Source organism: Pleurodeles waltl, chromosome 9, assembly GCF_031143425.1.
Source record: "Pleurodeles waltl isolate 20211129_DDA chromosome 9, aPleWal1.hap1.20221129, whole genome shotgun sequence".
Classification (NCBI taxonomy): domain Eukaryota; kingdom Metazoa; phylum Chordata; class Amphibia; order Caudata; family Salamandridae; genus Pleurodeles; species Pleurodeles waltl.
Window position 1 is genome coordinate 658123112 of NC_090448.1, and position 25670 is coordinate 658148781.

The 25670-nt window shown below is 42.8% G+C and overlaps 1 protein-coding gene across 2 annotated transcripts in view; it reads left to right on the forward strand.

Annotated features, from left to right (window-relative positions):
• The window catches only part of RELB (RELB proto-oncogene, NF-kB subunit), a 319238-nt gene that overhangs the window by 276954 nt on the left and 16614 nt on the right, over positions 1 to 25670 (forward strand). For both annotated transcript variants that reach the window (XM_069207723.1, XM_069207724.1), the window contains exon 9: positions 20018 to 20095. In XM_069207723.1, coding sequence (XP_069063824.1) covers positions 20018 to 20095 — 78 coding nt within the window. The remainder of the gene's footprint in view (positions 1 to 20017; positions 20096 to 25670) is intronic.

Genomic DNA, 25670 nt, shown 5'->3' on the forward strand with positions numbered 1-25670 from the left:
GGCTTGGTCATATATAGTTTCATCAGGTGACGCCAAGCTCTTCACTTGGAATGTCACTGGACTACACTCCACTCAAAATCAGGCTGATTCAGGAAGAATTCAGTGGTAAAATATTCGAACTTGTATGTTTTCAAGAAACGTAATGGACAACAATAGATAAGAGAATTTGTTTTGGGGGGTATAAAACTATTGCAGCTACTCAACAACATTTTCCTATTTGAGAGGCAGTGTTATTGGTCAGAAACTCCAGAGGGGCTGTGTGGAAATGTTATACTTGACTCTAAAGGCGGCTGGTTAATCTGGAAAGGTTCTTTTATAATCAGAGTCTGTAACCTATATGCCCCTAACATTGACAATTCAAGTATGTTTAGAGACCCTTTTATTGAATTCCTGCCTGGGGAAGATTCCCTGGATTCATCGGTTATTCGTGGAGATATAAACCTATCTCTTGAACCAGTTTAAAACTCAGCCAGCCCAGCTACATCTTTACGGTTGTAGTAGTCCAGAGCAGCTCTACTACATATCAAGGACTCGCTTAGCCTTGAGAATGTTTGAAGATCCGAGTGTGCTGAACCAGGATATACTTATTACTCTGCTAGATACCAGACAAGCTTTATTAGATCTGTGTAATCCCTTGAGGCTGTCCCTAGCAGGCAGGGTGCTTAATGAGCCAGTGAGTTTGTTGACAATGTTTTTTTTTTATCATAATCTTTTAATGGATATTTTTCTAAAATATGACAGACCCAATTTCTGAATATATAGCAAATATTTTTCATTAATCGCCTACTAATGTGGTAATCAGATATCAGAGCATGGACAATATAGAATTTGGAGAGACAAAGAAGGAAGGCAGAACCAGGAGCGACTTAATGAAAAGCTACCACATAAGCAAATGATTTGGCATTCCCACTGCAGGGAGGCTTAAATAGATCATGAGTCTCTGATGAACAAGCTAACATCTAACAAAATGAGTATTTAAAAATTGTGCTGGGGTAGGTTTTGTCGCAGATTGACTCACAGCAGATTAAAGAACTTTAAGAAAAGCTAATATTAAAGAAGAAGCTGCTAAGAGCAACATCCCTGGCACTGAATGAGCAGAAGATAAAGTTACTCGTGTTAAAGGGCAAATAATATCAACCTTCAGTAATTATTATTCCAAATTGGACGAGCAAAGCAGACAACCATAAAATATGGGCATTAAAACGTACATTAAGACAACTAAACTATATAAAATCTCAGAAACTCAATGCAAGGCGTTAGAAGCTTCCATGATTAAACAGGAGCTGGAAAAGGTTGCTAAGAAGCTTCCCTCAGGGAACATTACAGTACCAGAATTGATTCTGGAATTTTATATGATTCTTTTCACACCCTGGGCCCACTAATGCTTATATTGTTAAATTCAGTCTGCAAAAATGGTTTTGCGATACCTTAATTTGAAGAGAAACTAATAGTGCAGTATTTCTTAGGAAGGATAAAAAATTAACTCGGCTGCAGTTCATACTACCCTATCTAAATTTTTGGCTGACAGGTTTTCCCCCATGCAGTGCAGCTTTGTCCCCCAAGGAGATACATACCATTCATCATACTAATCTGGCTGTCTTATTATTCGAGATTGCTAGTGTACAAGGGATAGAAGCTGATATAACACTTATTTACGCTGAGAAGGGGTGCAACTGAGTTTAATGGTAATTCCTCTGGCAGGTTATGGGTAAGCTAAGAGTTGGTCCTTTAAATGTCAGTCAGCAGGATTAAAGCCCTGTATTGGGGTCAGACAGATGAATTATAATAGACACAAAATTAGAAAGCTTTAAAATTCAAATAGCCATCCGTCAAAGATGCCCTTTTTCACCCAAACTATTCTCACAGTACCTTACCTGAATTAAAAAAAAATATTCTCCATATCCCCTCCTACCATTATAAATGGCCAATTTTGTAAACTTGCTGCATATTCAGTTGACATCTCCATAATTACTCCTCACCCCCATACTCCCCTATGCACTACCAGCAACTGAAAATGCAGCTGTAACATTAGGAGATGTCTGAGGCCATCTCCTCAATGGTACTCAAATGAGTGTAAGATGCAAGTACTCTATAACAGAAAACAGTCACCTGACTGATGCATGTTATGTTACATCTACTACCTTCCTTGGGATTCAAATTTCAGAGGATCATGAGCATATTTTTCGCTTAAACTAAGAAGCTTTCATGTTAAAAAATGTTAAACCGCGTAGCCAAATACAATAAATTACAATGAAGTGTCATGGGCCGATGTAATATCAATTACTCAAAAAGTTTTCACTGTTATTTGTCAAACACATCTCAAACAGTCCATCAATACATAAACAGATTAAAAAAATGATTTAAAAATCAATCATTGATCTTAATTCAACATATTTGGATAAAAATCTGCCACATGATAAACAATTTTTCTGAACTGTAAATTCAATAAGGCAGGTCTAGCCTGGGTGAAGTTCTTTTCTTTCAAGTAGGGAAGTAGGGAACTAAAGCAAGGTTATTCAACTACTTATAAAAACAGCACAATGAAATAAAACAAATATTTTGTAAAGAGAGAGTCACATTTACAAGGAGCTAGCAAAGAGTTTTGGGGTCAACTTTAGGAACAACAAGTAAATAGTGAATACTTTTTAACCTGAATCGTGGTAGCAAAAAATAATGTGCATTTCTTGTAGCAATGAATAAGCAAAATAAAAGATCTCACAGTGTGTTTACATCATTTATCTGACTCTTGTGAGAAATTGGGCTGTTGATTGACTGGGGTGTGAGCTAAATTCACTTGAGCTTAATCCTGGGTAGACTGGCACAAACATTAGTCAGGCTTAACTTAGAGGCGAAGTGTAATGTATTTTTGCAGTACACAAACAGTAATAAAGTGAAAACACAACACAATAAAAATCCCAAACCAATTTAAAACCCTAAACATTTTAATAAATGATTTGACACCAAAACCATTAACATTTAATTAGTAGAACCAGAGTTATGAGTTTTTAAAGTTTACGTTTCAAACTAGCAAGTCCTCAGTTTTGGAAAATGGCCACCTGGGCACCTTTAGCACCACAACCAAGGGTTTGTGAGTGGATAGAGACCTCTTGGGGTTTCAAGACTCACTCAGGCTGGGTCCAGGTGCGGGTCCAAGATGTCCCCGTGACTCTGAACATGAGGCCAGCAAAAACTAGCTCTTGAAATCCTGAGTGCAGGTGAAGATGCAGGTCTGGCCTCTAAAGGTTCAAGGCAGGCTCCAGGCAGCAAAGCGGTCCTTCCAGGTACAGCAGCAGTCTGGCACAGCAGGTCACAGAAGTAGGCTGTCCTCTTAGAGTCCTTCCACAGGTCCTGTAGTAAACCAAAGAGTGGGTCTGAAAGCCCTATATTTATACCCTTGTGCCCTGCTCCTAGAAGTTGGGAGAAGTTTCCAGAAGAGTTCTTTGACATTTCAGGAGTTTCCTGCCTCCCCTAGCTCCTATCTGGATGCACTGACAATACAAGATCATTATGCCTATTATGTGATGGTACAGCCCAGCCCATTTAGGTGCAAGTGCCCGTCTCCCCCCAGCCCCCCCCCCTCCCAAAGTCAATGTTGGGCCTCACCTTACAGGGCTTACTCCCTTCTCTCTATCCTATCTTTCCACCAGGCCTCAACGGTGATGGAACAGACTCCATTCTCGTATTGTCCTGGATGCCACACAAAATATCCTCGGACCGACCTCCATCAGGTCTGCAGTCTGTTCCTGTTCCCAGAACACAACGAGGCGGCCTGTGACGCTTGCCTCTCCTTCTGCTCTAAGAAGACACTTTTGGACTGTCAAACTTGTCGACTAAAGATGTCGCATAGGGGTGGAGACAACACCCCAGACCTCTTTGGTACCGAGGACGTCCCCTCTCTTCTGGATGATTCCACGTTCTACCACACCAATACCTCCCAGAGAAGCATAGAAAAAGGGTACGAGAGATAGTTTCTGTGGGTAAGCTGATATCTATCACCTCTACTCACTGAGCCCTCGATGCAGCAGGCACTGCTGCTGGAGGTGGGGGGTAAATCCTAGTGTTTTGCTATGCAGACACTCATGGCTCCATATGTCTAGCTTCAAGCCAGAAGTTCGACAGAACCTGCCCTTTGATGGAGAGCATCTCTTTGGTCCACAAGTAGACCAAACCTTAGAGAAGATCAAAAAGGATACGGAAACCGCTAAAGTGACGGAGCACTTCAAACACCTGCTCCCATAAGGCTCCTTTCACCGCACCCCTTACAGTGGAAACTCAAAGACCACCTCCTCTGAAGCCTCCACGTCCTATCAGCTCACCCAGGTCAAGCAAACCTCCCCCAAGAGTTATTTTACAGGGTCCTAGAGGGCCAACAATTCCAGAGGCAATGGTAGATCCCCAAAAGGAGCTACAACCGCCACCAAACCCATACTTCCCACTTCTTCTTCACCTTATACACAGCACTGGTCAGGGGTGCCTACAAAGCTTCTGTCCCACATGGCAGACCATCATCTCAGACCAGTGGGTGTTGAATATTATCAAACATGGTTATTGCTCACTTCCACGCCTTCCACAATTCCACCTCGGAAATACAAACTCTCAACAGAACACCAAAGGCTATTCAAGGATGAGGTCAAATTGCTCCTCGTCGAAAGCGCGATAGAACCCATGCCACGCCATCAACAAGGCATGAGAGTGTACTCACTGTGTACTTCCTAATGTCCAAAAAAGATCAGTCTCTCAGGCCCATTCTTTTTTTTCATTTAAATAATTATTTATTGGTGTTTCTGCGGACACAAAAGCTGGTCAGGGCAGGCTGCCCCACTGTAGGCATGCATAAATCAACAGTTGTGAGGTAGTCCTATGGCATCACCCACTCCCACCAAGAGTTACAAATTGCTGAGTAGTGACGGCAGTTATCCAGTACATCACAAACAATGAGCATTACACCTACCCCACCCCAGGTGGGTGCATGTGGGAGCCCGATCACCAGAGAAGAAAACACACATATAAACAAAGAAGTAAAGGAAAGAAAAGGAGCAGAAAACTTGACTCAGTACTTGGCCGGCATAAACCTCTGCCCTTATCCATTTGTGCACTATATTCAGCAGAGAGGGTGGAAAAAAGAAAGAAGACGTTGCAGGGAAGCTGTTGGGGTGGCGGGGTAGGTCAGTGCCATCTAATGGTTCTGCATATGGTGTTATTGTCTGAACAGAGCGAGTAATGATAGTGAGACTTTACTCTAAGAGATGTCCTGCTTAGGTCCTTACGTGTTGTCACGATCAATAGCTAGGAGCTCCTCCTTGTCACTAACCAGAAAGTCCTCCAACACTTCCAACCAAAGCCCTGCCATAGCCCCCCTCCTCCCCACCCTCCCTGAGTCAGCAGAGTCGCGGCTTCTGACCCAGAATTCCTGAGATGAGTGCCAGAGAGTGGGCTGGGGACCCTCCTGTGACCTCCAATGTAGGGCAATCTCTGTTTTGCCAAGACCATGGCTAGGTCAAGAAACCTATCCATACTCTGTGCTGTCTTTTCCCCGGTTAAATGCCTAGCAAACAGACAGCCATGGCACCAATACCCTTCCTACCGAGCAGGCGCTCCACATCATTGATCACTGCGTTCCAGAATCGCCTGATCTCAGGGCATTCTCGCTCCGGCCCATTCTTGACCTCAGGCCACTAAGTGAATACATCCTGTCAGAGAATTTCCATCTGATTACCCTTCAGGATGTCATTCAACTTCTCATGCAAGGCAACTTTATGACTGCTCTCAACCTAAAGGATGCCTGTTTACACATACCAATACATCCGGCTTATCACTGGTATTTCAGGTTTGTGGTCAGCTGAAAGCATTAACAATTCAAAGTTCTCCCCTTTGGGGTCACTACTGCGCCTCGGATGTTTACTGAGTGCTTTGCAGTGGTGGCTGCACACCTGTGCAGACAGAGCGTCCACTTTTTCCCATACCAGGACGGCTTACTGATCAAAAGGTACCTGCCAGCAGTGCTGGGAACACACAGAGGTCACAATAGACATTCTTTATTGCTGAGGATTTACCAACAACGCTACAAAATCCCACCTTCAACCCCTCCAGATCCAACCCTATATAGGAGCTACTCTCAACTTTAAGTGTACAAATCCTTTCAGGCAACTGCTCCCTTTGTTCCAACCATATCAATAACTCACAGTCAGAACAGTCATGCGTCTTCTAAGCATGATGGCCTCCTGCATTGCCATAGTTCGTCTTGTCGGGTTCACAGTTGTCTGCTGCAAGAATGCTTAGTGCAACAGTGGTCTCAAATGAAGAGAATGCTTAGTGCAACAGTGGTCTCAAATGAAGGTCATTGGAATGATCTAGTGTTGATTGGCGTATCACTCTCTGCATGGGTGGAAAACCATCAACCTGTAGCGTGGCGGCCTTTTCTCGACCCTGTTCCGCTAAGGATTGTTACTAAGGATGCCTCCTTAACAGGTTGGAGAGCACACTTACAGGATCTGACTGCCCAGGGTCAGTGGGAAGCAAAGCACCAGGGCCTCTACATCAACTACCGGGAACGTCTAGCTGTTCACCTACTGTTGAAGGCTCTCCTATCTCACCTGATAGGCAAGGTTGTTCTCGTCCAGACAGACTATATGACAGCCATGTATTACCCTCAGAAACAGGGGGATACACACTCCACAACTATCTTGGCTGTCCCAGAGCGTTTGACGTTGTGCTCTCCACCACAACATTAATTTGCTTTCAGAGTATCTTCCAGGGATGGACAACAAATTTGCCAACCTCCTCAGCAGGATGCAGCAACAAGTCCACGAGTAGGAACTCTACCAGGAAGTTCTTCTTAGCTACTTCCATAGATGGGATTCAAACAAATAGACCTATTTGCAACAGCAGGAAAGCCAAATGCCCAAACTTCACACCCAGGTTCCCACGCCCACAGTCTGGCGGCAATGCAGTATGGATGAAACAGTCAGGGATATTTACCTATGCTTTTCCTCCTCTCCCTCTTCTTCCCTTTGTGGTTCAGAGACTTCGACAGATGTCCCCCACGCTCATCAAGGTGGCATTGACCTGGGCCCACCAGCCCTGATTCACTACTCTGCTGAAACTCTCTCTGGTTCCAGACAAGAGGTTCCCCAACAGCTGGACCTTCTTATACAGAACTTTGGAGAAATCAGGCACCCGGATCCCAACTTCGTCAACCTTGCGATCTAGCGTCTAAGATCGTAGAATTTGGATACCCTAATCTTCCATCTAAATGCATGAGCATTCTCAAAGAAGCGCGCAGACCTTCACCAACGCCTGTTATGCAGCCAAGTGGAAAATATTTGTGTACTACTGTAACTCAAAATGTATCAATGCTTTGAAAGCCGCAGCACAGAGCTTTGTCTGTTACTTCACTTGCAGGTTTTAGGTATAGCCTTTACCTCCATACGATTACACCTGGCCTTCGTGGCTGCCGACTTTCAGAAAAGATAACATCTCTCTTTCTTCAGAATACCAATCATTACAGCTTTCATGGAGGGTGTCAAAGGGGTCATTCCTCCCAAGGTCCTACCGGCACCCACATGAAATCTCAACATTATATACACACAAATCATGTGCCCTCCTTTTGCACCTATCCATTCCCGCCCCTTTCAGTTTCTGTCTTGGAAGGTGGCTTTTCTGGTTGCAATCACTTCATCCAGGCATGTCAGTGAACATCAGGAATTAACCCTAGAAGAACCTTTCTTCCAAGTACATAGGAATAGGGTTGTCCTCTGCACCAACCCTAAACTCCTCCCTAAGGTACTGTCTCACTTCCACCGTAATCAGTCTGTTGGCCTTCCTGTCTTCTTCACATAACCTGATTCAGTTGCAGAATGGGCTCTCCATACTTTGGATCTAAAATGAGCCCTCATGCACCATGCTGATAGAACCAGACCATTTAGAAGGACACAACAACTTTTTTTTTGCTTTGTTCAAACCCCACAAAGGGAATGCTCTAGCCAAGTCAGACATTGACAGATGGATAGTTAAATGCACCAAGACATGATATGCTAAAGCTAAGGGATTCGCCTTACTCATCATAGAGCACACTCTACTCAAAGGAAGAATCCTCAATGGCCTTACTGGGTAACGTCCCTGTAGCTATTAAATGCAAAGCAGTTATCTGGTCCACACCACACAGTTTTACAAAACATTACTGTGTGGATGTACTAACCCGCCAACAAGCTAATGTTGGTCAGGCAGTTGTCTGTACATTCTTTGAGTCTTCTGCAACACCCACTGGCTAACCACCGCTTTTTTGCTCTGTAGCTACTGCCAGACTTGAATTGAACAGAAAATGTTAAGCATCTGTTTGTGGCATGTGGTGCTGTAGATTCACCTGCGCCCACCCTCCTCCCCAGATGTGTGGGTGTTGCATTATCTTTTATGATCTTTTTCCTCTTATGCATAAGACACTCTCTCTCTCGCTCTCGCTCTCTCTCTTTCTATATATATGTTTTATATATATATATATATATGTGATATGAGAGTGTGTGTGTGTGTGTGTGCGTGTGTAAAGATATATATATATATATCATCGTTTCCCATTGCATCCTCACCTTGCGTGCAGGGAAAACAATCTAATGATGGAGTCGATTGCCAAGCGCATTATCACCAAGAGGAGGAGTCACAGTACCTCATGTCTCGGAAGACTTCTTTGACGAAAAACAACCTGCACATATTCGGGCCCAACACTAGATGGCAGGAGTATGCACAGGATGTAAATCTTGAACCTACAGCACTACATGCCACAAACAGATGGTTACAGAGTGAGTAACAGTTTCCTTTTCTTTGAGTCTCCACTGTTTTATATCTAGTTGTGAAAGCAACTACTTCTGATCCAACTCTGAGAGCCATTATGAAATCATGCTGTGCACAGAACGTGGATGATCAAACCACCTGCATACAATTGTTGAACTAGACTTTTTATCAATAGCCAAAAAAGTATTGTCACTAATGCAAATATACTGAAAGGAAGCAAGCATCCCAACCAAGAGGAGAAATCAATCAGAATCACTAGAAAATCAGGCAGGAACTAGTAAGCATTTGTTTGGTAAAAAAAAAAAAAAAGACATTATTTATTAACCCCTCCGCTGCCAGGCCTTTTCCCCCTCAGGTGCCAGGCCTTTGTTTGGCTATTTGGGGCAGTTCACGCTTAGGTCCTCATAACTTTTTTCCACATAAGCTACCCACGCCGAATTTGCACCCTTTTTTTCTACATCATAGGGTTTCTAGAGGTACCCAGAGTATGTGGGTTCCCCTGAAGGAGACCAATAAATTATCCAAAATAGATCGAAAATTTGGTTTTGTTTTTTTTTAAATGGGACACAAGGGCTGCAGAAGAAGGCTTGTGGTGTTTTTCCCTGAAAATTGCATCAACAAAGGGCTTGAGGTGCTAAAATCACCATCTCCCCCAGCTTTCAGGAACAGGCAGACTTGAATCAGAAAACCCAATTTTCAACACAATTTTAGCATTTTACTGGGACATACCCCATGTTTACTATTTTTTGTGCTTTCAGCCCAAAGCTGAAAAGTCGACAAAATTCTGAATTCAGCAAGGGGTAATTTGTGTAGATCCTACAAGGTTTTCCTACAGAAAATAACAGGTGAAAAAAAAAATAATGAAATTGCGGTTAAAAAAACAGCCATTTTTCTCCACGTTTTACTCTGTAACTTTTTCCTGCAATGTCAGATTTTTTAAAGCAATATACCCTTACGTCTTCTGGACTCTTCTGGTTGCGGGCATATATAAGGCTTGTAGGTTCATCAAGAACCTTAGGTACCCAGAGCCAATAAATGAGCTGCACCTTGCAATGGATTTTCATTCTATACCGGGTACACAGAAATTAATTTGTTGAAATATAAAGAGTGAAAAATAGGTATCAAGAAAACGTCTGTATTTCCAAAATGGGCACAAGATAAGGTGTTGAGAAGCAGTGGTTATTTGCACATCTCTGAAGTCCGGGGTGCCCATACTAGAATATGAATTAAAGGGCATTTCTCAAGTAGACGTCTTTTTTACACACTGCCTTAGACTTGGAAGGAAACAATGTAGGGAAAGATGAGAGGCAATAACACTTTTGCTATTCTGTATTCCCCCATCTCTCCCGATAAAAATGGTACCTCACTTGCGTGGGTAGGCCTAATGCTCACGACAGGAAACGCAACATGGACACATTTACATTGCAAAACACATGTCAGATTTCAAAGTGCCTAGCTGTAGATTTTGGCTTCTAGCTCAGCCGGCACCTAGGGAAACCTACCAAACCTGTTCATTTTTGAAAACTAGACACTTTGTTGGGCTCGCCCCAGGTTCTGTTACCCAGAATCCTTTGCAAACCTCAACATTGGCCCAAAAAACACTTTTTCCTCACATTTTGGTGACAGAAAGTTCTGGAATTTGAGAGGGGCCACAAATTTTCTTCAACCCAGCGTTCCCGCAAGTCTCACAATAAAAATGGTACCTCACTTGTGTGGGTAGGCCTAGCGCCCGCGACAGGAAATACCCCAAAACACAATGTGGACACACCACATTTTCCCAAAGAAAACAGAGCTGTTTTTTGGAAAGTGCCTAGCTGTGGATTTTGGCCTCTAGCTCAGCCGGCACCTAAGGAAACCTAACAAACCTATGCATTTTTTAATACCAGACACCTAGAGAAGTCCAATATGGGGTGACTTGTGGGGCTCTCACCACGTTCTGTTACCCAGAAACCTTTGCAAACCTCAAAATGTGGCCAAAAAAACACTTTTTCCTCACATTTTGGTAACTGAAAGTTCTGGAATCTGAGAGGAGCCACAAATTTCCTTCCACCCAACATCCCCTCAAGTCTCCCGATAAAAATAGTATCTCACTTGTGTGGGTGCGCCTAGCGCCCACAACAGAAGATGCTCCAAAACACAACATGGGCACAGCACATTTTCCCAATGAAAACAGAGCTGCTTTTTGGAAAGCGCCTAGCTGTGGATTATGGCCTCTAGCTCAGCCAGCACATAAGGAAACCTACCAAACCTGTGCTTTTTTTAAACTTAGACACCTAGGGGAATCCAAGATGGGGTGACCTGTGGGACTCTCACCAGGTTCTGTTACCCAAAAACCTTTGCAAACCTTTTGGTGACAGAAAGTTCTGGAATCTGAGAGAAGCCACGCATTTCCTTCCACTCAGCGCCCCCCGAAGTCTTCCGATAAAAATGGTATCTCACTTGTGTGGGTACGCCTAGCGCCCACGACAGGAAATGGCCCAAAACACAACGTGGACACATCACATTTTTCCAAAGAAAACAGAGCTGTTTTTTGGAAAGTGCCTAGCTGTGGATTTTGGCCTCCAGCTCTGCCGGGACTTAAGGAAACCTACCAAACCTGTGCTTTTTTGAAAACTAGACACCTAGGGGAATCCAAGATGGGGTGACTTGTGGGGCTCTCACCAGGTTCTGTTACCCAGAATCCTTTGCAAACCTCAAGATTTGGCCAAGGAAACACTTTTTCCTCACATTTCGGTGACAGAAAGTTATGGAATCTGAGAGGAGCCACAAATTTCCTTCCACCCACCGTTCCCCCAAGTCTCCCCAAAAAAAGGTACCTCACTTGTGTGGGTAGGCCTAGTGCCCGCGATAGGAATGCCCCAAAACACTATCCGGACACATCAAAATTATCATATACAAAACTACCTGTTTTGCAGGGGCACCTGCGATTTTAGTCCTGGGCTCAGCAGCCATCTAGGGAACCCTACCAAACCCAGACATTTCTGAAAACTAGACACCCGAGGGAGTCCAGAGAGGTGTGACTTGCGTGGATCCCTCAGTGTTTTCTTACCCAGAATCCTCAGCAAACCTCAAATTTAGCTAAAAAATTACATTTTTCCCACATTTCTGTGTGGGATCACTGCACCGGGACAAATTTCCTACCACCCTAAGTTCCCCTCAGTCTCCCGGTAAAAATGATACCTCACTTGTGTAGGTGGGCCCAGTGCCTGTGACAAGGAAGAGCCAAAAACATGTCTAAATTGAGGGGGAACCAAAGCAGGTCCAAAAGGGGAAGTTTGAAAATACAATATTTAGGCTGACAAGTGGGGCAGACTTTTTTTCCGTATAGATGAGTAAGAATTTTGTGGATTCCTGCAGATTCCGGAAGGTTTCATCACAAAAATGTGGAAAAAATGTGTAATTTCCAGCACAGTTGGAGGTTTGCAGGGCATTGTGGGTAAGAAAATGGTGCGCGGTGCATGTGAAGCACACCACCCTGGACTCACCCAGATGTTTAGTTTTCAGACGTGTCTAAGTCTTGTGGATCTTTCTACATGGCAGCGTCCCATAGTCCAAAACGTGCAGTCCTCACCATTCCAAGTGGGACGGTTTTGAGAGTTAACCAAGCTCTCATGGCCCACATGTAAAACCAAAACCCCAAATAATCAATTGTCCTCTTGCTTGCCATGGAATAATATGTTTTAGTGTGCTGGGGGAGAGCTGAAAGACTGTTACCCCCTTTAGTTGGGGTGGGGGCATAACCATGGCCATACTGGTTGGTAGCCACCACCACACTATTTTTTTTTTAATTCCCTGGCATCTAGTAGACGTTCTGAAAGCCCATTCCCCCCCGCCCACTGGTGGGCAAAACAACTTTAGCCCCAATTATTTGGGGTGGGGGTAGGGCCATACTTCCACCCTATTATTTTGAACAAAAACGTATTCCCTGGTTTCTGGTGGGCTTTCTGACCTTTGGGGGCAGATGTGCCTTCCAAAAAATGGGCTGATCTGCCCAGGGGCAGATAAGGCCAACATTAATGTGCCCCCATGGGGTGCGACCCTTGCCCAAGGGGCTGCCCTCCTAAATAAAACACACACATACACACACACCAATCCCTGGTACCTAAGTGGTTTCTGCACCCTCCTCCCACCCCCTGGGGGCAGATCGGCCTAGTAGAAATAGGCCGATCTGCCGCCAAGGGGAGCAGAAATGGTCTAAAATAAATCCCACCCCCCCCCAACCCCCAGGGGAGCGACCCTTGCCTAAGGGGTCGCTCCCCTTGCATGAAATTGGCGCAAAAAAATCCCTGGTGCCTAGTGGTTTCTGCCCCCTTTGTGGGCAGATCGGCCTAATAAAAATAGGCTGATCTGCCCCCAAGGGGGGCAGAAATGGCCTAAAATAAATGTGCCCCCCTTGGGAACGACCTTTGCCTAAGGAGTCAATCAATCAATCAGGAATTTATAAAGCGCACTACTCACCCGTGAGGGTCTCAAGGCACTGAGGAAGGGGGAGGAAAAGAGAGGGGGTGGTGCTGCTACTGCTCGAACAGCCAGGTCTTGAGAAGTTTCCTGAAGGTAAGAAGGTCTTTGGTCTGGCGCAGGTGGGTGGAAAGAGTGTTCCACATTTTGGCGGCGAGGTGTGAGAATGATCTACTGCTGGTTGTAGTTCTTCGGACGTGTGGGACGGTTGTTGGGACGAGGTCGGCGGAGCGGAGATGCCAGGTCGGGGTGTAGAAGGAGAGCCGTCTGTTCAGGTATTCTGGTCTGGTGTTGTGCAGTGCTTTGTGGGTGAGGAGTTTGAAGGTGATTCTCTTCTTGGCTGGGAGCCAGTGCAGGCGTTCTGGATGCGTTGCAGCCACTTCTGGAGTTTGGCCGTGGTTCCTGCGTAGAGGGCATTGCCGTAGTCCAGTTTGCTGCTTACTAGGGCTTGGGTGACTGTTCTTCTAGTTTTGGTGGGTATCCATTTGTAAATCTTTCGGAGCATGCAGAGGGTGTTGAAGCAGGAGGAGGAGATGGCGTTGACTTGCTGGGTCATGGATAATGAGGATTCCAAGATGAATCCTAGGTTGCGTGCGTGGTCGGTGGGAGTCGGAGCAGATCCGAGAGTGTTAGGCCACCAGCAGTCATCCCATGCGGAGGGGTTGGAGCCGAAGATGAGGACTTCCGTCTTGTAGGAATTGAGTTTGAGGCAGCTGCTCTTCATCTATTCGGCGATGGCCTTCATTCCTTCATGGAGGTTGGTCTTGGCGGAGTCCTTGGTGAGGGAGAGGATCAGCTGGGTGTCGTCGGCATATGAGATGATGTTGAGGTTGTGGGATCGTGCAATGTTAACGAGCGGGCCATGTAAACGTTTTTCCAACATTCATAGTATTTCTTTGGCCTGTAGAGGATAAACCATGTTCTTCCACACATTAATTCCTCACTGATTGCCCACCACAGCAGAAATTAAAAAATATATATTAGGAGGCTTATGGGAGGTGTCCTTAGGATCATTACTAAAAGCTAATATAGCTTTTCTTTGCCCCTCTCAGGTCTCGGATTGGTGCTGATGGGCCCTTTCTTGGTTTAGGCATGCCCCACGCTGTAGGAGAGAAAGCTTCTACTTATGGCGCTATGTTGCTCACCTTATCTTCCCAAGCACGCAGCAGGTTGGTCCTGATAGTCCTTCAAATAGCCCTCCAAGGCATCTGAAAGCAATTAGGCGTCCTTGATCTAATGTCATAAAAATTACAATTTTACCTACATTTTTATGTGTGTTTTGATTGCTACCCATTTTAATAATTAATGAGGTTGCGCTCTGGCATCATTAAAATACCATTATTGAGCTTCCCTCTCCTCGAGATTGTCACAAATGATCGGAATCACCAAGATTTCATGGACCTTCCAAGGCTTTTACCTTGATTTACACAGCAACACTGGATTTATTTGATCCGTCCTACTTTAAAAAGACCAGGTTTAAAACAGTGTCTGTTTGTCCTTATCTTATATCCAAAAAGTTGAAGATGCCTAAACATACATGCTCTACATTACTGTGGCACAATGCTAGTCTTCCTTGTTTCTCCCATGACAACTTTGTGAATCAGTAGTCCAGCATGCAGTTAAATAGCATTGGTCAGCTCTTTACGTCTTTGGTGCTGTTCCCTCTCAATTCCAACCACTGGGTTTTTAAGTACTTGCAAATGCATTTTTTTTGTTTTGTTTTTTGGCAAGAAATTAACAGCAGAGGTGTTTCACTTTTGTTTATACTGATGCCAGATTTACTTTCATCCACTGTTCATAAAAGAATCATACACTGTGTCTGTCAGCTTTAATCGATGATCATGAGGATAATTTACAACAGCCGTCTGATCATTGGCCTTTTGAAATGGACACAATATCTAAGCCTAGTACTAGAGAAGAACTGGTATCCAGTGTCTCTTACTGTTAAGAGTACTTAAACATATCCTGGCTAAAAGTACATCACTACAAAGTAGTTCAGAACATTTATTATTCTACCAAAAGATTTAATAAATGGGACAGCTGAAATAATCTTAACTGTTTTCAATGCTTTGACTCAGATTTAGCATCTACCCACATTTGTATTGACTGTAGGGCAAACCAGAGTTTTTGAACCCAGGTTTTTCGAGAAATCAGTAAGCTCATTAATTTTAACAGTCTTCTGACACCGGCAACCATTAAACTTGAATCAGGGCTAACAGTCCTCCCACATAACACTGGGTTAGTAGTCGTCTCAGCTAGATTAGTCATAGCTCATGAATGGCTAGAAAAGAACTATCCTACTGTTAGCGAATGGTGGTATCACTTTATCAATATTGGTGGTATGCAGATAGTAATATTAGAGGCTATTAAGCAAAACAAGAAGCAGAGATAAGCTTGGGCACCTATAACTAAATGTATTACATTACAGCTCATATAAGTGCATTCAGGGCAGGGGATGAAAAGAAAGAACTAAAAAATTGGAAATGTGAATATAATTTATGCGCATTATCCAGTATGTCACTTGATTGCTTTGCTAAATGATTGCCATATGTTGATTTTTTATAATCTCCTTTTGTGTTGGAAGTACATTAGTTACCAACAAATCCCTTATTTTTGGACCTATTTATTATCATCTAAACCTCCACTTCAAGCCTTGTTTCTGTACTAGAGTTGAGTTTGACCCTTAAAAGGTTCACTTGTAGGGTATGATCCACTTTTGTGGGCTAAGATGGACGCTCTTTGCATAGAAGATATTATTTAAAAAGGCAGACGCATTTTTATTTTCATTTACAAAAGTGGCTATGGTAATATTGTCCTCTACATCGATATCTAAGAAGATCACCAGTTTTTTATTTATGTGGTTATTGAATTCTAGATTTAAATCATTGTCATTGTACAGATCTACAAATATTTTCACCTCCTTGTTGACCATTCCACATAAAAAATAGATCATCAAAGTATCTAATCCAAACACAAACCTTTTCTATGTATGCATCCAAGGATGTCCCATGGAGTGCCTACTCCTCCCACCAGCTTATATGAAAATGTACATCGCTGGGGCCTATGCAGGTACCCATAGCAGCCCCTCTTAATTGCTTTACAGTACATCAATAAAGAGAAAAAATCTCATCTAAACACTCATATGTCGTTTTCAGCAAAATTATAGACTGATCAAAAAGTCTTGCTGTTCTTGAACTGAGGAAATATTGGCAAGCTCTCAGGCCAACTTAGAACCTAATACGTGTATACAGTGATCTAACATCCATAGTGTCCAATATGTACTCCTGATCCCATCTTGCATCAAAGATTTGACTTAAGTAATCTGCAGAATCTCTGATGTAGTAGGATAATGTTTCCACATGTGGGCATAAGCAGGAATCAGCAAGAGGTATTTCCAGTAGTCTAGCTTATCGGTCTACCTGGGAGTTTCCTATTGTGTTTGTGTACCTATGGTAAAAGCTATAGGACTGGTATTTTCGGTTAGTCATTCCTAAGAAAGTAGTTTTCATCTCTTTCAAGTAGACCTATTTCTCACCAATTCTGTACGAAATTTATGCCATAACTCAGTGTAATACATATTTGGTATTTCACCCTAACATTCTTTCTCAGAAATCTGTTGTATGGCTTCTTCTAAATAGAATTCTTGTGACCAAAACACCTTATTGCCACCCTTATCAACTGGCTTCACAAGTATACTTTTGTCTATTGCTAAGTATCTAATAAAGGAATGGAGTTTGTCCTTCCGTTTTCTGATTTATTTTTTATTGCTGTCTCTTTGTACAGTTTGGAATAATATTTTCATATCAGATATTACTAGCTCATTAAAGGTATCAATAGACTCATTTGTAATATATGGAAAGAAAGTAGAGGAAGGATGAAAGTGTGTATCAGCAGTCTGTAGCCTCAAGACCCAATTCTCTGATAATCTCAGAATCATTTATCTCAAAACCTGATTTTGACATTGTTACCCATAATGATTCCTGGTCTAATGAGATTAAATCATACGATCTTTCTATATCATTCATGCATAATTTTGTGTTGGTGCAGAACATTTGTTCTTCTGCTTTACGTTCGATATAGACATAGCAAAACATTTTATCAGTTTAAAATTTCTAATAAATGGTTGTGCATCCACCCTAGTTTGTCTGTATGCAAATGACATCCCTGGAAAGTATGATAGCCCTATACGTAGCAATAGTGGGCCTGATTCACAAAGGTAAACTTACACATATATGTAAGTTTACAATTGTTTGCTGTTTACAAAGATATTTTACGAGTAGTATCTTTATGACTGCAGCATCTCTGCCTAAAGATTGTACTAGTGAAATACCTTTGTGAATACAAACAATCGTAAACTCACACAAAAGTGTAAGTTAAGTCACTTATCTTTTTTTGGACTTCTGACCCCAAACCCCCCTCTACAGGATATGTTTTAAACCCAGAGCTGTTGTCAGAAATTAAAATGTGTTAGTAAATTTCTAATATAGTCTATTCATATCCATACTTTTCTTCTTCTTTAATGGTATGAATTGCCTCGCAAAGTTATATACATGCCCAAACTCATAATCTTGTTTATCCCACACGTATATCAATTATTTATTCTGTTCAATTGTTTAATCTTTTTCAGTCTTAGGTGCATCACTTTTTGAGATATTTCAATTACCCTCTGATGCTTAAAACATTTGCGTTCCTCCCATAGTTTCACTATTTCATCCAGCATTTGCTTTCTGACTATTATGGCATATGTGATCAAAATCTTTTGCGTTGGTGTTGAGGCAGACACATTATTTTCTGCCCATTTGTGTACCAATAACTAGTTGAGACTTCCATAACTGGGGATCATGGCACGTGGCCACACCTGCAAAGTTTTGTACTTAGCTATTCTATCACCGCTTCAACAGTTCACATTTGATTAATTTCAGCAATTTTCATACTTTTTTTCTTTAATGTTCTCTTTGGCTTTGGAGGGTAGCTTCTCATTCATTTCAGTATTATTTTGTCTTCTGAGAAAAGTGTCACCACTGCCATCTCAAGGTCTTTTTCCATATCCATGTTTGTGCGTTTATTTGAACAACATTGTCACGCACTTTGTGATTAAAGTAAGAATGTTCTTTTTAAAGCAATCGCATACCTTTGCTCCGAGGGAGCTTCCCAGTTCCTGCAGATCCTCGACCGTCAGGGACATGCATTGCTTCCAACATGTTTCGCCTGTAGATTCAAAAGCAAAAAAGAGAATGGGGGGGGTTGTTAGGGGTTTTAGGGTGTGGGGGGTGTATTGCGCTGGTAAATCAGTCCTCAAAACCAAAGACTCTGGTTACTCCGTAGAGGCCTGAACCCAGCGATTGCCAGTATACGTGAAAAGGAGTAAACTGCTTTTTCAAAAAAAAAATCAGTAGTTTATTAAGTGTAGCACAAACATCGGATGATCAACACTTTATGTATGTGTGTGTATATATGTATATAAAATATTTTTTTTATATGATTACTGCAATGTAAGATATATTTTATGATGTAGTTACACACAACATAACAGCTGTAATTTGTTTGTAATGACTTAACCATCAAGTGGACATAAATGGTGATTGGTGCTGCAAGTGATTAACTATATCTCTCTTTTATACCACCCCTCCCATGACAGGAAGAATAAGCTATCCCACAGGAAGAATCCATGCCCCTCTTCTCTTGGTAATCTCTACTGCTTGTTACATTTTGGGCCTCATTATGACCCTGGTGGCCGGCGGTAAGCTGGCGGTAACACCGCCAACAGGCTGGCGGTGTTCCACCAGCTATTATGACCACGGCGCAATAGCCACGGCCATACCGCCGGCCCCTCCACTATACCGCCAGGCTTTCGCCTGGAGGTCATAATCCCCAACCGCTAGCCTTGCCACGGCAGTAAACACCGCCATGGAAAGGCTGGCGGTAAGGGGGACTTGGGGTGCCCCTGGGGGACCCTGCACTGCCCATGCACTTGGCATGGGCAGTGCTGGGGCCCCCAGGCATAGCCCCGTCGCGCATTTCACTGCCTGAATATAGGGCAGTGAAATGTGCGACGGGTGCTACTGCACCCGCTGCACATCAGCATTGCCACTGGCTCTATTACGAGCCGGCAGTAATGTTGATGTGACTTTTCCACTTGGCCAGCGGACGGTAACACTGTTACGATCCACTGGCCCAGCGGAAAAGTTGAAATAGGGAGTCAGAAATACCCCCAGCACTGGCGGTATTCTGGTGCCCGCAGCCTCTTGTAATGAGGACCTTTGTCTGTTTGTGATGCCTCTTTTGACTGCATAATCACTAACCCAGTAGTGCACTGGTCACTGACTACCCTGTTAGGAAATTATTATCAATAACATATTATGCTGTTAAGGAGACAGCTTTAATATGTGTCCAAATATTATTTATTTTTATTTTTTTGCATTGGTCTGAAAGTAATCTAAAATCATTCTGTGAGTCTCATAAACTGTGATACCTCTTTTGTGTAATAAAAAAAAAAAAAACATGATGAAGAGTAGTCTTAGTCTTATGACACGGGCCTCAAGCCATTAAACGTTCTAACAAATAAAGAGTAATTGTAGAAGTAAAAGGAGACTGTTTTCTTTAGATTCGAAAAGTTAAAGAAAGATAATTGTTTCTTCCCATCCTGGCATGGGATCACACCGATTTCATTTGTCTCATCAATAAGACCACAATGCATTGTTTCATGAAGCAACCTTAAAGCATACTGCCTGTGCCAGATGTGCTTGTACTGATCCTTTATTCTCTTTCATGTTAGATCCACATGGTATTGAAGCAAAGAGGAGAAAAACGAAGCCACATTTTAAGGATCACTGCAGTCTAGGCTCCGAAGAAGGTAGGATGATTGTCACAAGCTCATGTGCTGCTCTGGGCATTTCATTGCATAGAGATGTATACTTCCAAGCGCCGGTTGTGCCTGTGTATCATATTAGGTGTAGAGCTGGATGTCAGTTTCCAGTTGCGATCCCGCCATTAGTAACAAAAGCTATATTGAGCAGCTTTACATTGATAATTAAAAGTACGGACTATGTTTCAGATTTCAAATACCACAACATACATAATGTTGTTAGATCTGCACCATACTTGCATCATTTGAAAACTCACACTTTACTTCATCAAGTTGCATTTAACATTCTATTACATGTAAACTGCTCAGTTCTTAAATCAATCATAATGCATAGTGTTACTAATGCTTAGAGTTCACACTAAAAAAAAAGTAAACTCTCGGTCTGGTACTCCTATTATAAGGAACACAACTATTGGGGGAAAAACTGTGACTTTCGTGTTCTCCAGCTTCACAAAGGGATACGGGTGGGGCAAGCTTTCATGCATCATAGATCCTTTCCGAAAACAGTCAAGGCAGTACACAGTGATAGGTTGAGGTGTTTTGACATGATTAGGATAAGAATGTTTCTTAAAAGCTACTCCCTCTTATGTATTACACAGCGATTAGCACTTAGTCGCATGCCTTTGTTCCGAGGAGCATCCCAGTTTCTGCAGGTCCTCTGAATCACAGTTGGGCTAGACCTCGACCATCAGGAACATGCATTGCTTCCATCATGCTTCTCTTGTAAATTCAAAAGCAAAGAAGGGAGTTGGGGGTGCACTGCTAAATCAGTCCTCAAAACCAAAGACTATGCTTGCTCCGTAGAGGTCTGAACACAGCTGGTGCCAGTGTACATGAAAAGAAGTACACATTGATAGGTTGAGGTGTTTTGTGATGCTAACCAGATTGCTTGACGTGTGCACTTTAATTAGCATCTCTGACCCATCTGTGTTAATTTGCAATATCCCATAGCAGAAATACTGACAACTTCACCCCCTGGGATAACAATGGTGAGGGAGTGGTTTCAAATCAGTAATGGCACCTGAAATTAACACAAAGAAACCAAACTCAGGGCAGAGCTCAACCCCCGCCCCACCCCAGACACACACACCCACAAACCCCCTCAAAACAACTGGATGGTCACACTGAGGTGTAGTTATTTGGACATACTGCATATGACTCATTTAGGAAACGGGAAATACATGTATTAGCCCTCCCCTTATTGTTCCTTCTCCCTAATAAACTTCTTCTTGATCTCTACCATTGAGGTAGTAGGAACATGCATCCTTCTAAGAATTCTGTCAAACCACTCACTTCTAGAGATACACCTGTCCTCCTCAAGAAGAGATCCCTGGGGATTTTGACACTTCTTCAAAACTCACTGGCTATTAGTAGAAAACTTCTTGGTGTTCCTCCGGGAAGAAATTGGGGTCTTCTTTGCTTTAATTCTAAATACAGTGCCCTCAGAGACCACATTATGGGGGGCCTGTAAAACTGTCATCAGGACAAAGGTTATTCTTTCAAAACAGAAGAGCTAAGGAAAGAGAATGCAAGATCATATCTTTTGAGAATATAGTATCATTAATTCTCTGAAGGGAAAACTCACATTAGTGCACCATAACATCCTCCACCAGCCGGAGGCTGCCAGATTGTTCCTCAAACAGCATCTGCTCAACGCTGCTAGACTGGCCTGCGGTGCATCCCAGTACAGAATTTAGAAGGCAGGAGATATGGCTGGTCAAATTATTGTATTGGCTTGTTAACCGAGCAGTGGCAACTAGGATTATAACTATGATCCAGAACTCTTTGAAGTTCTAGTTGGTGGCTCTCTTGAAATTGCAGGCACTTATGCGAATTACTGTAAGTGCACATGGAACACTGCCCACCAATACTCAACACTGAAGATCCTATAGTAAATGTTCACAAATTGCGTGATGTAAACAAATTCCAACAAGACATTCCTTTAACACCATAAGACATCCATTACACAGTCACTACAATGGCAAAATACCCAGACCAGACTTTTCCCCAGTAGAATATATTTTGCTGGCTATATTCGAGGAGACCCTGCTGACTAAGAACCTGCCAGATGATCTCCATGGAGTCACAATTACTGTTTTACTACAGTAGTCCTGGGAACCCCAAAACTGATTGTGCCTCATACCAGCCCAAATAACTCATTACTATAGAAATTAAAATCCTGCCCAAATTTTCTTCAGTGGGTTAATTAAAATATTCTGAGCTTTGATCCACAGAGATCAAAATATCTTTATGCCAGGACATTCCATTAGATACCTACAACTAGTTCTGGCGAAGGCAAAAGAGTTTCAGGATTCCACCACACCTGTCCTGCTGGACTTTGGAAGGGCTTTCAACTCGGTTGATTGGCATGTTCACCACCAAGGTCTGGAAAAAATGATCTGTGGAACCCATGTTCTTGTCAATGCTCAGGCCCATGTTTATAGAATACTCCCCTCTACTCACCCCATAAAGCAAGGCACCAGACAAGGGTACTCTTATCTTCGCTTTTATTCATGCTTATCATTGAGTCGCTCACTGAGTGGATTAGACGAGATGCTCAGATCTGGGGGTTTAAGTGGAAAGGGGACTACTAAAATAGGTTATCATTATATGCAGATGATATGCTCCTTTGCACCCAGAAACCTAAAAGCACTGTACCAAGACTGATGCACATGTTGCAGGTCAGTAACGCCTCTGGCATAGGATAAATTGAGAGGATCCTTCCGACGTCCCCATAGATCGCAACTTGAAAGCACCATACCAGCGTTCGTGAAGATCTTCAGGTGTATGGTGACGTCCCTGGACTTAGGATAAATTGTGAAAAGTCTATATAAGTCCCAATCAGTGGCAACAATCTTATGAATCCAAACATCTCAAGACTACGATGGGTGGCAGATCATTTCAAATTTCTGGGTGTATGCATAGTGACAGATGTGAGGTTATCCTGGGACCTTAATATAAAACCATTGCACCATGTGAAGTGTGATTTAGAAATCTGAAGCACAGCTCCACCGTGCATACTTGGAAACTATGAACTAATCAAGATGTTGCTTCCCCGAATACTGTATGTTCTGCAAAACGTCCCAAATATTAGTCCCCCAGGCTTCTTTATGGGAGTGCAGTTCCCTCTACACAACTACCTAGGGGCACGTCAAACCATCAAGGGGTCTTTTTTCTGAAATGTGTATAGCCTCACTATGAGGGAGACCTAGAGACAGCAGGACTGTATACTGGGCTGCACAGTTAACCCTAATTAATGACTACCTATTTGAAAACAGAATTGACCCATCCTGTAGACTTGACCTAGACCTTTGTGAGAAACAGTGACTACTTGACCTATGGTATAGCTCTTCAATCATAAAAAGCATTTTCCCTGATCACTAGAATCCCTGTTGGATGCTGGTACTGTCCAGTGAAATGGATTAACTGGGAAGTACACTCACTAATGAAATACCCCCTGTAGCGCAGTACTTGGTTGGCTGAAGTGTAATGCCTGTTCCACTTAGGGAATTGATTGGAATATTGAAACTTGGAGATGTGTGGGGGTTCAGTCATGTTAAAACTTTTTAGTAACTTTTGCTAGAGTTCCTCGTCCATAAATTGAAATGTTTCCTCTGTTTACAATTATGTCATGCCCTTGATGCATATAGGGACCGAGCTGTAGCTATGCCCAAATTTAAACCCCTAAAATCTAAACTAAAACTGCAATGACTTCAAAGTAATGTATTTTCAGATTTTGTTAATCCCTACTGCTAAGCACACCTGTCCCCCTGAAAGACCTCCGGACCCATTAGGAGATGGACTTGGGCACTTTAAAAGAGGAGAAATGGACAGAGGCTACGATGCCTCTGTATGTTAGCAGTATTGTCCCACCTTCGTTTGATCCAGTTGAAGTACTGCCATAGAGTTTATTATCACCCTGAACGACGCTAGGAAATGGTTAGCTGTCTTGCATCTAGCTGCTTGATATGTAAAACGGTCATAGGCAGTTATCATCCTTTAAAATGGAAATGTTCCATTATTGAATACTGCTGGTCATGTATAGACGATACACTAGTGCGGTTGACAAGGAATGCCCATAATGGCATACTCTAAAATAGCACTTGTGGGAGTAACCATCCTGCTGTTCTTGCTTACTGATAGCAATGGGTCTACTTATGAGGGGCCTTGCCTGCCACTGGCAACTCAACGAGACTCCTATATATGAGTGGCTGAGAGAAATTGACCTTTCTGCTTACGGCACAGGAGTCTGCATATAAGCAAGGATCTGTTTAAAAAGCATCAAAGAACAGATGTATCCCTGTGAAGTTGCTGTATCATTATAAATGAAAAGGTAGAAAGATTTATATTCTAAGAATTTTTTTATTACATCACGAATCAAGAAGTAAATGTGTAAAATTAAATGCATTGTAATACAATCCTCAGGAAAATGTACTTCAATTAATTTCCAACTTTAAATTGTACCTAGTCTCCTCTCTGCCTCTGCTCAGCTATAAAAATACCCCTCATTTCTATCCATCCCTTAACAAAACCAGACAATCCCAATCAACTTGTAACCTCCAAGTGTTGACACCATGTGGTCCAGACACAATTACTATCTACAGGTCTTTTCCCTGCGCCTCCAGCCTGCATTAAAAAAACAGATGACTGAGTGAATGATCACCGGCTTCTCACTTTACTTCATCATTTCTCCCATTTTCTTCAGAGGCAGCGTTTAAAATAATCTTTAGCAGGACTCTGTATGTATGACTCTGGAGTATAAGAGTCATACATCCACTCCATTCCAAACCAAAACACATGGGTAAAAAACATGGTCGTCTACAACGCCAATAGCTCTGACTCTAGCAAATGCGAGACCTATTGCATTGCAAATACTTGGTAGTTTTCCCATTCAAATGGCTCAGTTTGAGGATTCAGCACAAAACTTTAGTCACATAGCATATGGGGCTAAGGTTCGAAGGTCAAGCCCCAGGGCACTAACACCCCTGGTTTGGTAGAACTGAGGCTGGCAGCACCCTAAGTGTGCTGTGCACTGCCGAAGGTCGCGCACAGCTGCTTCAGCGGTACAGTACGTGAACGTACGTACGTTAAACAACGGCGCAACGGTTGGGCGGTGGCCTGCATCTACTCCTCCTGTGCATAGTTGAGAGGAGTGTACAGCGAGTTACGCCGAAGGGCTTAGCGGGAAGGCATTGAGTATAACCAAAGTTGGGAACATGCCGGGATTGATGTCATTCAGACCGCTCCGCCCCCACTACAAACAGCTAAATAATGTATGCTGTCAGGTTTTGGGCACATTGGAAGTTGGTCACAGTGTCGTCAGCTAATTCCTTTTGTGCATGCACTATGCAGCAGGGTTTAAGGAATGAAGTGTGTGCGCAAAAAAATACAGAAAAGCCTTTGTTAATGCTAAGTGAATTTATATATGTGAGTATGTAGTTGGAAGATGAGTGATTACAAAATTTCTGTCTTGGTGTACCTCTTTTGTGCCTGTATTTGAAGATAGTGATATTGCTATTTGCGCGGTGCCTGTTGTGATTGTGACGGAAGCTTGCACCTCTGT